Source organism: Pelophylax lessonae (genome assembly GCF_965119305.1).
Source record: "Pelophylax lessonae genome assembly, chromosome: 2".
In the NCBI taxonomy this organism is placed as follows: domain Eukaryota; kingdom Metazoa; phylum Chordata; class Amphibia; order Anura; family Ranidae; genus Pelophylax; species Pelophylax lessonae.
In genome coordinates this window covers 584,041,131-584,054,855 of record NC_138769.1, presented here as the reverse complement: position 1 = coordinate 584,054,855, position 13,725 = coordinate 584,041,131, and the positions used below count along the sequence as shown (strand labels likewise).

At 42.9% G+C, this 13,725-nt stretch overlaps 1 protein-coding gene across 1 annotated transcript in view; it reads left to right on the top strand.

Annotated features, from left to right (window-relative positions):
- LOC309548196 (chymotrypsin-like elastase family member 1) overlaps positions 1–5,514 on the top strand; it is a gene marked incomplete at its 5' end in the record, with an annotated part of 43,661 nt that extends 38,147 nt beyond the window's left edge. The window contains 3 exons of the mRNA XM_082248151.1: positions 3,249–3,394; positions 4,060–4,209; positions 5,390–5,514. Of these exons, the coding sequence (XP_082104277.1) occupies positions 3,249–3,394; positions 4,060–4,209; positions 5,390–5,398 (305 nt within the window). The 3' untranslated portion in view covers positions 5,399–5,514. The remainder of the gene's footprint in view (positions 1–3,248; positions 3,395–4,059; positions 4,210–5,389) is intronic.
- Positions 5,515–13,725: the final 8,211 nt, after the last annotated feature.

The following is a 13,725-nucleotide window of genomic DNA, read 5'->3' as shown; positions in this document are numbered from 1 at the left end:
CACTTTGTAAAGTGCATAGTTTATTTGCCTTTAGTAAATCAACCTGATTGACTCTTCTATGGAAGTATTACCAGCAAAGAGAGAACCAACTAGTTACCAGGCAAATTGCAATATTTTTGATTCACTTGCATTTATGCATGCAGATTTGAACAATCTGCAGGGAATCGTACAATTTAAAATTCAATATTGCCTAAATTACTGAATTGCATGATCCCTGCAGAATAGGCAACATTTGTGAATCACTTGTTCTTTTTTGTCTACAAACTTTTTATTTGGTATAAAATTGTGGTTTTAAGTAAATATAGCACATTAAGAAAAATGCATTGTAGATGGTAGTAGAAGGCACAGAATTAGAGTACAATTCAACAAAGGAAATGTGAAGCTGGGTTATTTAACCACTTGCCGACCGCCGCAAGTACATACAGTGGGTACGGAAAGTATTCAGACCCCCTTAAATTTTTCACTCTTTGTTATATTGCAGCCATTTGCTAAAATCATTTAAGTTCATTCTTCTTCCTCATGAATGTACACATAGCACCCCATACTGACAGAAAAACACAGAATTGTTGACATTGTTGCAGATTTATTAAAAAAGAAAAACTGAAATATCACATGGTCCTAAGTATTCAGACCCGTTGCTCAGTATTTAGTAGAAGCCCCCTTTTGATCTAATACAGCCAGGAGTCTTTTTGGGAAAGATACAACAAGTCTTTCACACCTGGATTTGGGGATCCTCTGCCATTCCTCCTTGCAGATCCTCTCCAGTTCTGTCAGGATGGATGGTAAACATTGGTGGACAGACATTTTTAGGTCTCTCCAGAGATGCTCAATTGGGTTTAAGTCAGGGCTTTGGCTGGGCCATTCAAGAACAGTCACGGAGTTGTTGTGAAGCCACTCCTTCGTTATTTTAGCTGTGTGCTTAGGGTCATTGTCTTGTTGGAAGGTAAACCTTCGGCCCAGTCTGAGGTCCAGAGCACTCTGGAGAAGGTTTTTGTCCAGGATATCCCTGTACTTGGCCGCATTCATCTTTCCCTCGATTGCAACCAGTCGTCCTGTCCCTGCAGCTGAAAAACACCCCCACAGCATGATGCTGCCACCACCATGCTTCACTGTTGGGACTGTATTGGACAGGTGATGAGCAGTGCCTGGTTTTCTCCACACATACCGCTTAGAATTAAGGCCAAAAAGTTCTATTTTGGTCTCATCAGACCAGAGAATCTTATTTCTCCCCATCTTGGAGTCCTTCAGGTGTTTTTTAGCAAACTCCATGCAGGCTTTCATGTGTCTTACACTCAGGAGAGGCTTCCGTCAGGCCACTCTGCCATAAAGCCCAGACTGGTGGAGGGCTGCAGTGATGGTTGACTTTCTACAACTTTCTCCCATCTCCTGACTGCATCTCTGGAGCTCAGCCCCAGTGATCTTTGGGTTCTTCTTTACCTCTCTCACCAAGGCTCTTCTCCCCCGATAGCTCAGTTTGGCCGGACAGCCAGCTCTAGGAAGGGTTCTGGTCGTCCCAAACGTCTTCCATTTGAGGATTATGGAGGCCACTGTGCTCTTAGGAACCTTAAGTGCAGCAGAAATCTTTTTGTAACCTTGGCCAGATCTGTGCCTTGCCACAATTCTGTCTCTGAGCTCTTCAGGCAGTTCCTTTGACCTCATGATTCTCATTTGCTCTGACATGCATTGTGATCTGGAAGGTCTTATATAGACAGGTGTGTGGCTTTCCTAATCAAGTCCAATCAGTATAATCAAACACAGCTGGACTCAAATGAAGATGTAGAACCATCTCAAGGATGATCAGAAGAAATGGAAAGCACCTGAGTTAAATATATGAGTGTCACAGCAAAGGGTCTGAATACTTAGGACCATGTGATATTTCAGTTTTTCTTTTTTAATAAATCTGCAACAATGTCAACAATTCTGTGTTTTTCTGTCAGTATGGGGGTGCTATGTGTACATTCATGAGGAAGAAGAATGAACTTAAATGATTTTAGCAAATGGCTGCAATATAACAAAGAGTGAAAAATTTAAGGGGGTCTGAATACTTTCCGTACCCACTGTATACTGCGGCGGTCAGCCCCGGCCAGGCAAAGTGACGTATATATACGTCACTAGCCTGTCACCGGTTTGTGAGCCAATAGCGGGCGAGCGCGCGCCCGCTGAGGCGTGCGCCCGCCCAGGCTCGTTCACTAAGGAGTCAGTGCGTGTGACCGGCGGACCCGATGTCCGCTGGTTACTCGGCGATCGTCAGTAGAGAGGGAGAGAGGCAGGCGGCTAATGTAAACAAGCCGCCTGTCATTCTCCCCTGTGTAAAAATGGATATCAGACGGTTCTACTATGTAGGACCATTGATCTCTGTTTTTACACTAGTAGCCATGTCCCATCACAGTTAGAAGCATGCCCCTAGGACACACTTATCCCCTCCCTCTCCAATACAGTTAACCCCTTCCCTGCCAGTGTAATTTTTACAGTAACAGTGCATATGTATAGCACTGATTACTGTAGTAATGTCACTGGTAACCCCAAAAGTGTCAAAAATGTCAGTCAAGGGTCCGATCTGTCCGCTGCAATGTCGCAGTCCTGCAAAAAAAAAACGCAGATCGCCGCCATTACTCGTTAAAAAAAAACACCAAAAATGACAGAAATCTTTCCCTTTGTTAGTAAACGCAATAACTTTTGCGCAAACCAATCAAAATACGCTTTTTGCGATTTTTTTTACCAAACATATGTAGCATAAAACAAATTGGCCGAAAATGTTAAAAAATTTAGATTTTTACATTTTTTTTGGGGGGAATTTCATATAAAAAAATGTGAAAAATATTGTTATTTTTGCAAAATGTATGCTCTTTTTTTGTTTATAGCGCATGATCAAAAAATCGCACAGGTGATCAAATACCACCAAAAGAAAGCTCTGTTTGTGGGAAAAAAAGGACATGAAATTCGTTTAGGTACAGCGTCGCATGACCGCGCAATTGTCCATTAAAATCATGCAGTAAAAAATCGCAAAAAAAACCCTGGTCAGGAAGGGGGTAAAATCTTCTGGGGCTTAAGTGGTTAAAGAACATAGTACAGAAAAATCATAGTATAAAGCCCCGTACACACGTACCGATTGTCGGCCGTAAATAAAGTAAATAATAGTACATCAGAGTGATTGAACCAGGGAATCACTTGTTCTTCTGGTTTACCAATCACTGTACATAAGTTTTATCTTTGCAATGGCTGTAATGCAAACCTTTCTTTGTCTGCAGCTGGTGGTTCTCTGCCCAGCATCCTCCAGCAGGTCACTCTGCCTACGGTTGCCTACTCTACCTGCTCCTTGAGCGCCTGGTGGGGCAGCACTGTTAAGAGCAATATGATCTGTTCTGGTGGTGACGGAGTCAAGGCATCTTGCAACGTGAGTTTCCTTTTTTATAACCTTTTTCTACTAATTTTGCAGTTTGTATATAACCGGAAAACCAATCCCCAGTTAAAATATTGTTGTTTTTATGATCATTATCGGAAATATTAATATTTCTACAATTCTTTTTCTATAAAGTGGAAATATACAAAATTCCATGTCACTTTACAATCTGTGAGATCACAATGAATTTATTTATACATACAAGGATAACTGTGATATAATATACAAGGATAGAGCAGGTAGGACACCTCTGCTTTCAGGGTTTAGCAATCTTACATAAGAACAGAAACATATCATGACACTTACTGCTAAACTTCCCTACATTTCTTACAATATATGGAATTTTATCAATTTATATTTATATTCATCACAATTATATTGCTACATGATTTGTAAAGCCATAATTACTGAATGTTCTACTCTAACTAAAGTGCATGCAGCAGTGTCATTAGCTGAACTTGATTTAGATGCTCCTATAAATACAAGTCACTTTGAGATCTTGAAAAAATATTTAGCGAACTTTGTACAACATATTGTCAGCCTATTATATAGTTTCAAATAATGAGGATACTTAACACCATGCCTTCTTAAAAATCAATTATGAAACAAGTGATTGTAGTGATTTCAACAATATTTTACTTCTTTTCTTACAATTTCAGGGTGATTCCGGTGGACCCCTGAACTGTGCCATCAATGGTGTGTACCAAGTCCATGGCATTGTCAGCTTTGGATCCTCTCTTGGATGCAACTATTTCCAGAAACCATCCGTGTTCACCAGAGTGTCTGCCTACATCTCCTGGATCAACAGCGTAAGTCACCAATATGACCTTCCCAGATAAATACCCGGGCCTTTTACTTTACTTTGCACAGCTCAGCAAAAATCAATTCAAGTGTTGTCACATGCAAATAAGCCAATGACCTGGTGGAGTATTCAGGAAAAATTACACTGTTTTGCTTCCATCTGTCTCTGCCTAAAGTAAAATAATCCGATCTGTTCTGTGATTTAGAGCTGGGTCACACAGGTGTTTTTAGCCAATAATTTCAATAAGGGTGACCTTGTAGAAATTCTTTACGAGTAGATTGCTGCATTTCACATAGGAATCACCCTGACCCTGTTACGCATGCAGCATTGTGTGAATAAAACTGACATGAAATAACTAGCAGAAAGAGCTTCCACATGCTACTGCCTTTACTGGTTCATTAATCTGCCACTATTTACAAATAGGTAAATGAACCATTATTAGAATTGTAAAACAGAGAGGTACTTAAGTTTTCAATGGAGAGCTTGCACTCTTTGTAGGGGAGAACTTAAAGTTGAACTGCAGGTAATACTGTTTTCTTTTAAGTTTTTGGATAGAGTCGAGAGGGATTAGAACCCCGATCAAATTTTATTTCCATCTGTGCCAGCCGGAGATTCACATTCTCTATTTGTACTATTTACTGTTATCTTATCACTGAAAGTGAAAGTAAAGGAAAATCATACATTTTAGGTGGTCCCTAGAATAGTAATAAAGGAGAAGTCTTCCAATGGAGACACTAGTTCAAGGGGGCAATGGATTCCCTTAAAGTGTATTTTTTTTTAATTAAAAAACTTAAACACGGTATACTTATGGTATTGCACAATGCAGCCCTGAACTTACTCTTCTTGGGTCCCCAGCTGGCTCTTTCTGCTCCTCCTCTTCTCTGAATGCCTTTTTAGCAAGCCCCTTGCTATGGGGGTACTCATGCAAGCTCGCTCCTGAGTAGGGTTGTGTGCATCTACAGACACACACAGCATGGCTCGGCCCTGCCCTCTGCTCATGTGTTTTGCTGTGTCTGTGCCTGTGAGGAAAGGAAGTGAAGGGAAATCTCCCCAATGGGATACAGATGGCAAAAATAAACCTGATAGGGGTTATAACGTCCCCACTCTATCCAAAATGAAAAAAAAAAAAAAGTTTTGCCTTTATTAATTGGCTAACAACCATAATCCTTTTCTTTTGCTTCTTTTAGAACGTCTAATCAAAGAACCCTTTCTAAAGCATTTTTGAAGAGAAACAAGCTTGTTGCATTGAATACTATTTCACCTATGATGTTTAAATAAGATCAGCATGATAATAAAGAGTTGAATGACAGTACATTTTGAGTATATTGTTTTATTTTCTTTCAATTTATACATAAAACACATCATATTAATCAAATCATATTAATAACTCCAGACTGTATATATTTTATTTACATTGCATTAAGCCAGTGCGTATAGGGATATTCAGGAGATTCAGCTATAAAACTGCAAGCCCCTGGGGAGAACATTTATAGAACAAAACAAACAAAGTGTTATACATCTACATATTTGCCCAAACATTTAATTGTTCTAATGTAGCAAAGACAGGTATTTTCTATTTCCCATCTTTTCCCATCTGTTTTAGTGTTGAACCATTTACAGTAGATCAGTCCTTGTGTTCCAGAATGAGCCCGCAATCTTTTATTTATGCCTCACTCAAATATTTTATGGCAAAAATGTGAGGAAGAAAATCAACCGATCACTATGTTTTTTGGGAGTAAACTTCAAACATAGGCAGAACATACAAAGCTCCATGCAAGCTGTGTGCCAAGTTCAAACCCAGGACAGCAGGGCAAGTGAAATAGCTGCTTACCCACCCCCCTCCCCCCTCCCCCCCATGCTACTCAACACATGTGCAGTATACAGTGACATATACAGTATATTCTGTGTATTGGTAATTAGGGATGAGCTTCGAGTTCGAGTCGAAGCTAAGCTAAGTTTGACTCGAACATCGGGTGCTCGTTCGTTCGTAGAACAACGAACAAACGGGGCCGTTCACGGGAAATTCGCCTGCCATAATGCAATGTTTGTGATTGGCCAAATCATGCACCTTGACCTGTATGCTTTGGCCAATCACAGCACAATATCCGTGATTGGCCAAAGGCCATTTATCATTTTCCTTCCACTTCACAATTAGAGATGGCCTTGCGGTTCGCCCGGCGGTCGGTTCGCGGCAAATTTTGCTTGTTCGCTACCTGCCAATTTTGCGAACACATGGCGTTGTTCGCGGCGGCCATATTAGTTTACATTGGGGAGAACTTTGACCCATGACACAGCCGTCAGGTGGAACGGGAGAGCCAATTGAAACATTTCAGCACATAGACATGCCCCCTACCCTATAAATAGACCTGAGCTGTCGGCCATTTTACATTCTGCTTTTTGTCAGCGTAGGGAGAGGTTGGCTGTGTTCATGAGGGAGAGATTGCAAGACACAAATTGCTCTGTTAAGATCCACAAAAGTCCTTTTCAGGTCTGGTATTTCGGTATAGGTCTACTAGTATCTTTTCAGGTTAAGGGCAGGTATACCACATATTGAAGTGGGGTGTTATCTGAGTATACTTTTACAAGTGTATTTGTGTCCTGCAACAATATTGCCTCTTTTGCTGAGTTAAGTCTGATACACACAGTGCCAAACTCCCTGGACAACTTTTTCAACAACTGGTGTGATAGACCAGTGCCCCCCCAATACCACATAATGAAGTGGGGTGTTATCTGAGTATACTTTTACAAGTGTATTTGTGTCCTACAACAATATTGCCTCTTTTGCTGAGTTAAGTCTGATACACACAGTGCCAAACTCCCTGGACAATTTTTTCAACAACTGGTGTGATAGACCAGTGGCCCCCCAATACCACATAATGAAGTGGGGTGTTATCTGAGTATACTTTTATAAGTGTATTTGTGTCCTGCAACAATATTGCCTCTTTTGCTGAGTTAAGTCTGATACACACAGTGCCAAACTCCCTGACCAATTTTTTGAACAACTGGTGTGATAGACCAGTGGCCCCCCAATACCACATATTGAAGTGGGATGTTATTTAACAGTATACTTTTTTAAGAGTGTATTTTAGTCCTGCAAAAATTTGGCCTCTCTTGCTGTGTTAACTGTGCTACACACGGTGACAACAGTTACTGGCCAATTATTTGTAGAACCGGTGTAATAAACCTGTGGCCCCCCAATACCACATATTGAAGCGGGGTGTTATCTGAGTATACTTTTACAAGTGTATTTGTGTCCTGCAACAATATTGCCTCTTTTGCTTTGTTAACTCTGATACACATAGTGCCAAACTCAATTGCCAATTTTTTGAACAACTGGTGTGATAGACCAGTGGCCCCCCAATACCACATATTGAAGTTGGGTGTTATTTAACAGTGTACTTTAATAAGAGTGTATTTTAGTCCTGCAAAAATGTGGCCTCTTTTGCTGTGTTAACTGTGCTACACACAGTGACAACAGTTACTGGCCAATTATTTGTAGAACTGGTGTGATAAACCTGTGGCCCCCCAATACCACAGATTGAAGCGGGGTGTTATATACATTTTTCAAGATATACTGCGATTCTCTAGAGACTTTTGTCACAGGGTAACTTAAAAACATGACAGGCAGAGGAAGAGGCAGACACTTACGCAGGGGGGGTAGGGGTAGGGCAGGAGCAGTAGGCCGGAGCCAAAGTGTGAAGTTTCAGAAGGTGCGTTCGATTACGTCAAAGGACGCACCAGACTTGGTTGAGTGAGTCACTCAGCCTTCCTCTTCTGCAACCTCCTCATCCTCTCTATCTGCACCCTCTTCACTCTCTGCTGTGTGCACCCCCAAAGACACCACCACAAACACCACCACCACATACCCCCTGCTTTAGTCACTGGAATAATTTTCTGATCCATCACAAGAGATTTGCAATGCGCAGCCATTGTTGGCATCGGATCAGGAAGAGGAGGTAGCAACAGCCGCCACTCATCAGTCTGACGACAGTACCCATATCAGCCCAAGGAGGTTTGTCCCCGCTGTTGCTGCCTACTCCGAGATCTCGAATGTTAGTGGTGGGGAAGGTGACGTGGATGATGACGTGTCTATGGACGTCACATGGGTGCCCACAAAAGAGGAAGAGGAGGGGAGTTCAGAGGGAAAGACGGACCAGCAGATAGGGAGGAGAGGCAGGCAGAACTTGCATTGCACAAGAGGTACAAAGCAGACTGCAAATGTATCAGGAGCGAGCCATCAACCATGTACAGTGACATCTGCCGCTCCCAGGACGCCGGCACATGTCTCCGCAGTGTGGGCTTTTTTTAATGTGTCCGTTGCTGACAACAGTGTTGCCATCTGCAGCCTTTGCAGTCAACGAATAAGTCGGGGTAAGCCCAACACTCACCTAGGGACAACCGCCTTAAGAAGGCACCTGAACTCCCATCACCGAGCCCAGTGGGAGCAACACCCTCAGAACCCACAAAGCCACACTCCAGGCTCTCACCGTCCAGCCTCTTCTCCTTCTCCTCTCTCCTCACTTTTGTCCTCCACTCCACCTTCCATGATGCCGTCGCCACGTTGTTCTGGAAAAAGGCAGGCTTCTGTGGCCCAAATGTTGGAGCGTAAAAAAAAATGATGACGCCAGATAACCCTTTTGCCCAACGTTTGACTGTTGGCTTGTCGGAACTGATAGCCCGCCAACTACTACCATATCAACTGGTGGACTCGGATGCTTTTCGGAAATTTGTGGCCATTGGAACACCACAATGGAAGGTCCCAGGCAGGAAATATTTCTCGCAGAAGGGCATTCCAGAGCTGTATGGCCATGTTAAGTGGCAAGTGAATATATCTCTGGCACACAGTGTTGGTGCCAAGATACATCTGACCACAGACACATGGTCTAGTAAACACGGGCAGGGAAGGTATATCACTTTTACTGCCCACTGGGTGAACCTTCTGACGGCCGTCAAGCATGTAACCCGTGGCACGCGTGTAGATTTAGTTGTGTTTTGGATTTGGACCAGAACAATCTTCAGATATATCTACTGCCTTCCCAATTTTAGTATATGTCCTGCCTATATGTCCTGCCGAAGCGAGGACATTCATGTGCGCACCCTGAAATGACCAAACTCTGACAGTCATCAAAATAGTTCATTCTGATTTATTAGTTCCTCTTTTGTTCTTATAAAGACTGAGGAAAGTCATAAACAGGAAATAGTCATATACTGTATAAGGTGGTGATTGGGTGATTGGAGTATCTATGTGTCTATGTCTTTCTTCCAGGACATGACGAGGTTTTATTTTGGGTGTTTTGGGTGTTGTCTCCATGTTCAATCGCCATCTTGCTTCTCCGAAAGGAGGGGTGATCTAATTGCATTTTGAGTAAGGTAGTGAATCTCAGCAGTAACATATATACATATATACATGAGGTATGCACCATAAGTTGAAATAGGCATTTCACTAATATAACCAGTATTACATCCATTACAGTTTCCCCCCTTGGAATGTCTATTTCAATCTGTCCCTATTACTACTAGAGCGCCTATTCACCTGGCCCACACTCGACCGGAACTTTTTTGGAGGCCGTATATAGAGGAGAGCGGTAACTAGCTCACTACCCCCCTCGATACAGCTTGGAGAGGGCAGTCAGGTGCTATCTATCCCTATAACCCTATTTAACTGTGAAATAATGATTAGGGGTGACTATACCTGGTTTGGTGATAATCACCTGCTGAGCTTTTATCAGACTTTTAAAGAAAAGCATATATAGCACAATCATTGTGCTGCCGGCAGAATCTTGTCTTCTGTGGGTTCCCGGTCTGTTTCTGGGTCTGGAATGGAGGAAAATACTCGAACGGATATTAGTTATTGCTTTAGACAAAAGTGTACCATAACTAGTTAACACATCAGATTGTAAATGCAACTGCTGTGGGAAATAACAGTCTTGGGGCTGAACCAAACAAATGTTCATAAGGAGACAGGGAATGTTTCCCCTGGGGGATGTGTATGACACTGAACAGGGCAATGGGCAAACTGTCTGGTCAACTCATCCCGGTTTCCTGGGACATTTTTAACATCCTATACTTTATTGTACTATTCATCCTTTCTACCTTCCCACTACTTCGAGGGTGGTATGAGGTGTGTAGAGCAAACTGAACTCCCAGTGCTGCCCAAATCTCTTTTGTAAGAGTTGCTGTGAAAGCTGTGCCCTGATCGCTCTCTATCACCTCTGGGACCCCAAGTCTACATAATATCTCACTGAATAATTTCTTGGCTGTGGCCTTGGCTGTCATGTTTGTAACGGTGTAGGCTTTTGGCCAACCGGAGGACATGTCTACCACCACTAGGGCTTTTTGGCATCTGTATATGATCAATTTGTATCCTCTGGAATGGATACAGGGGTTTTGCCAAATGTTTCTGCGGTGTCTCTTCTGTCCTCACCGGATTGCATTTTTCACATACTGCACATGAGGCGCAGTAATTTCAGGTTAAGGTGGTTATTCCTGGTCCTGGGGCTCAGTAATATCTGCTGATCAGTGAATTCATTAAGTTCTTAGAGAGATGTGCAGATCCATGCTCCCATTGGATGACTGCTGAATAGTGTTGAGCGAACACGGACTGTATTATTCGTGTTTGTACCGAATAATTGGATTTTTTGTACCCAAACACGGACACGGACACTTTACTGTATGTTCGGGTAAAAATCCGTGTTCGGTCGTTTTATTTCCGGGTTTTGCATGCTTTGGCGCTCTTTTCATGGCGAGCTTTCAACAGCCAATCAACAATCGTTTAACTGGTGTGCCTTAAGCCATCCCAGCCATGCCTGCAAATGTCTCAGTAGCTGTGATTGGCCGTCTGAAGCATGTGACCAAGTCTTTATAAGTTCCAGGCAGCCGCAGCGTCTTCATTCTGCTGCTTAGATCAGGGACAGAGCACACATCAACGTGCTGGCTGCTGATTAGGGAAAGACAGGCAGGAAAAAACCATTTGTGTCCGGATAGAATTGAGGGACAGGTCGGAGTGTTTAGGCAGGGCGAGTTGTAGGCATTTTAGGGATAGAGTCTGCTGAATTATAGGGTCAGTGTCTTCTACAAACTACAATCGATATTGCTGTGTGGGGGGTGGGGTCTGCACTAAATCCCGATCTACGATCTCTTCTCAATCCTGTTAGGGAGAGGCTGCTGCTGAATTTTAGGGAAACTGTGTTCTACAAACTACAATCGATATTGCTGTGTGGTGTGGGATAGGAGATAGGCAGGTGTCAGAGATCCACATCCATTTTTCTGTGTGTGAGCTGCAGTGAACACAATCTTTTTGGGCTGCAGTGAACACAATCTTTTTGGGGTGCAGTGAACAACGTCCTTTTTGGGGTGCAGTGAACAAAATCTTTTTGGGGTGCAGTGAACAAAATCCTTTTTGGGGTGCAGTGAACAACATCCTTTTTGGGGTGCAGTGACTACAATCTTTTTGGGGTGCAGTGAACAAAATCCTTTGTGGGGTGCAGTGAACAGAATCTTTGTGGGGTGCAGTGAACACAATCTTTTTGGGGTGCAGTGAACAACATCCTTTTTGGGGTGCAGTGAACACAATCTTTGTGGGGTGCAGTGAACAGAATCTTTTTGGGGTGCAGTGAACAAATCCTTTTTGGGGTGCAGTGAACACAATCTTTGTGGGGTGCAGTGAACACAATCTTTTTGGGGTGGAGTGAACAAAATCCTTTTTGGGGTGCAGTGAACAACATCCTTTTTGGGGTGCAGTGAACAAAATCCTTTTTGAGGTGCAGTGAACACAATCTTTTTGGGGTGCAGTGAACAAAATCCTTTGTGGGGTGCAGTGAACACAATCATTGTGGGGTGCAGTGAACACAATCTTTTTGGGGTGCAGTGAACAAAATCCTTTTTGGGGTGCAGTGAACAACATCCTTTTTGGGGTGCAGTGAACAAAATCCTTTTTGGGGTGCAGTGAACACAATCTTTTTGGGGTGCAGTGAACAAAATCCTTTGTGGGGTGCAGTGAACACAATCTTTGTGGGGTACAGTGAACAGAATCTTTGTGGGGTGCAGTGAACACAATCTTTGGGGGGTACAGTGAACACAATCTTTTTGGGGTGCAGTGAACAAAATCCTTTGTGGGGTGCAGTGAACACAATCTTTGGGGGGTACAGTGAACACAATCTTTTTGGGGTGCAGTGAACAAAATCCTTTGTGGGGTGCAGTGAACACAATCTTTGTGGGGTGCAGTGAACACAATCTTTTTGGGGTGCAGTGAAAAAAATCCTTTTTGGGGTGCAGTGAACAACATCCTTTTTGGGGTGCAGTGAACACAATCTTTTTGGGGTGCAGTGAACAAAATCCTTTGTGGGGTGCAGTGAACACAATCTTTGTGGGGTACAGTGAACAGAATCTTTGTGGGGTGCAGTGAACACAATCTTTGAGGGGTACAGTGAACACAATCTTTTTGGGGTGCAGTGAACAAAATCCTTTGTGGGGTGCAGTGAACAAAATCTTTGGGGGGTACAGTGAACACAATCTTTTTGGGGTGCAGTGAACAAAATCCTTTGTGGGGTGAAGTGAACACAATCTTTGTGGGGTGAAGTGAACACAATCTTTGTGGGGTGCAGTGAACACAATCTTTTTGGGGTGCATGGAACAAAATCCTTTTTGGGGTGCAGTGAACAACATCCTTTTTGGAGTGCAGTGAACACAATCTTTTTGGGGTGCAGTGAACAAAATCCTTTGTGGGGTGCAGTGAACACAATCTTTGTGGGGTACAGGGAACAGAATCTTTGTGGGGTACAGTGAACACAATCTTTGGGGGGTACAGTGAACACAATCTTTTTGGGGTGCAGTGAACAAAATCCTTTTAGGGTGCAGTGAACACAATCTTTGTGGGGTGCAGTGAACAAAATCCTTTTTGAGGTGCAGTGAACACAATCTTTGTGGGGTGCAGTGAACACAATCTTTGTGGGGTACAGTGAACACAATCTCATACTTCTGAAGATTTGAGGGTGCTGCCTGTTCCATACTCCTCCTCCTACTGCTCAACCATCCTTTTAGGGGTACAAACAATAGTAATTGGGGCCTAGTGTGGTGGTGTACGTGTGAGATACATACACTTTCTTTTTGATCATATTTTCTATTCCGCTATTCAATTAAATCCTTTGGGGATCAATTAAATTGCGTGATAGTCTGTGTCGGTACGTGTGAGATCCACCTTTCCAAGTTTTTGGGGTTCATCTCATACTTCTGAAGATTTCAGGGTGCTGCCTGTTCCATACTCCTCCTCCTACTCCTCAACCATCCTTTTAGGGGTACAAACAATAGTAATTGGGGCCTAGTGTGGTGGTGTACGTGTGAGATACATACACTTTCTTTTTGATCATATTTTCTATTCCGCTATTCAATTAAAACCTTTGGGGATCAATTAAATTGCGTGATAGTCTGTGTCGGTACGTGTGAGATCCACCTTTCCAAGTTTTTGGGGTTCATCTCATACTTCTGAAGATTTGAGGGTGCTGCCTGTTCCATACTCCTCCTCCTA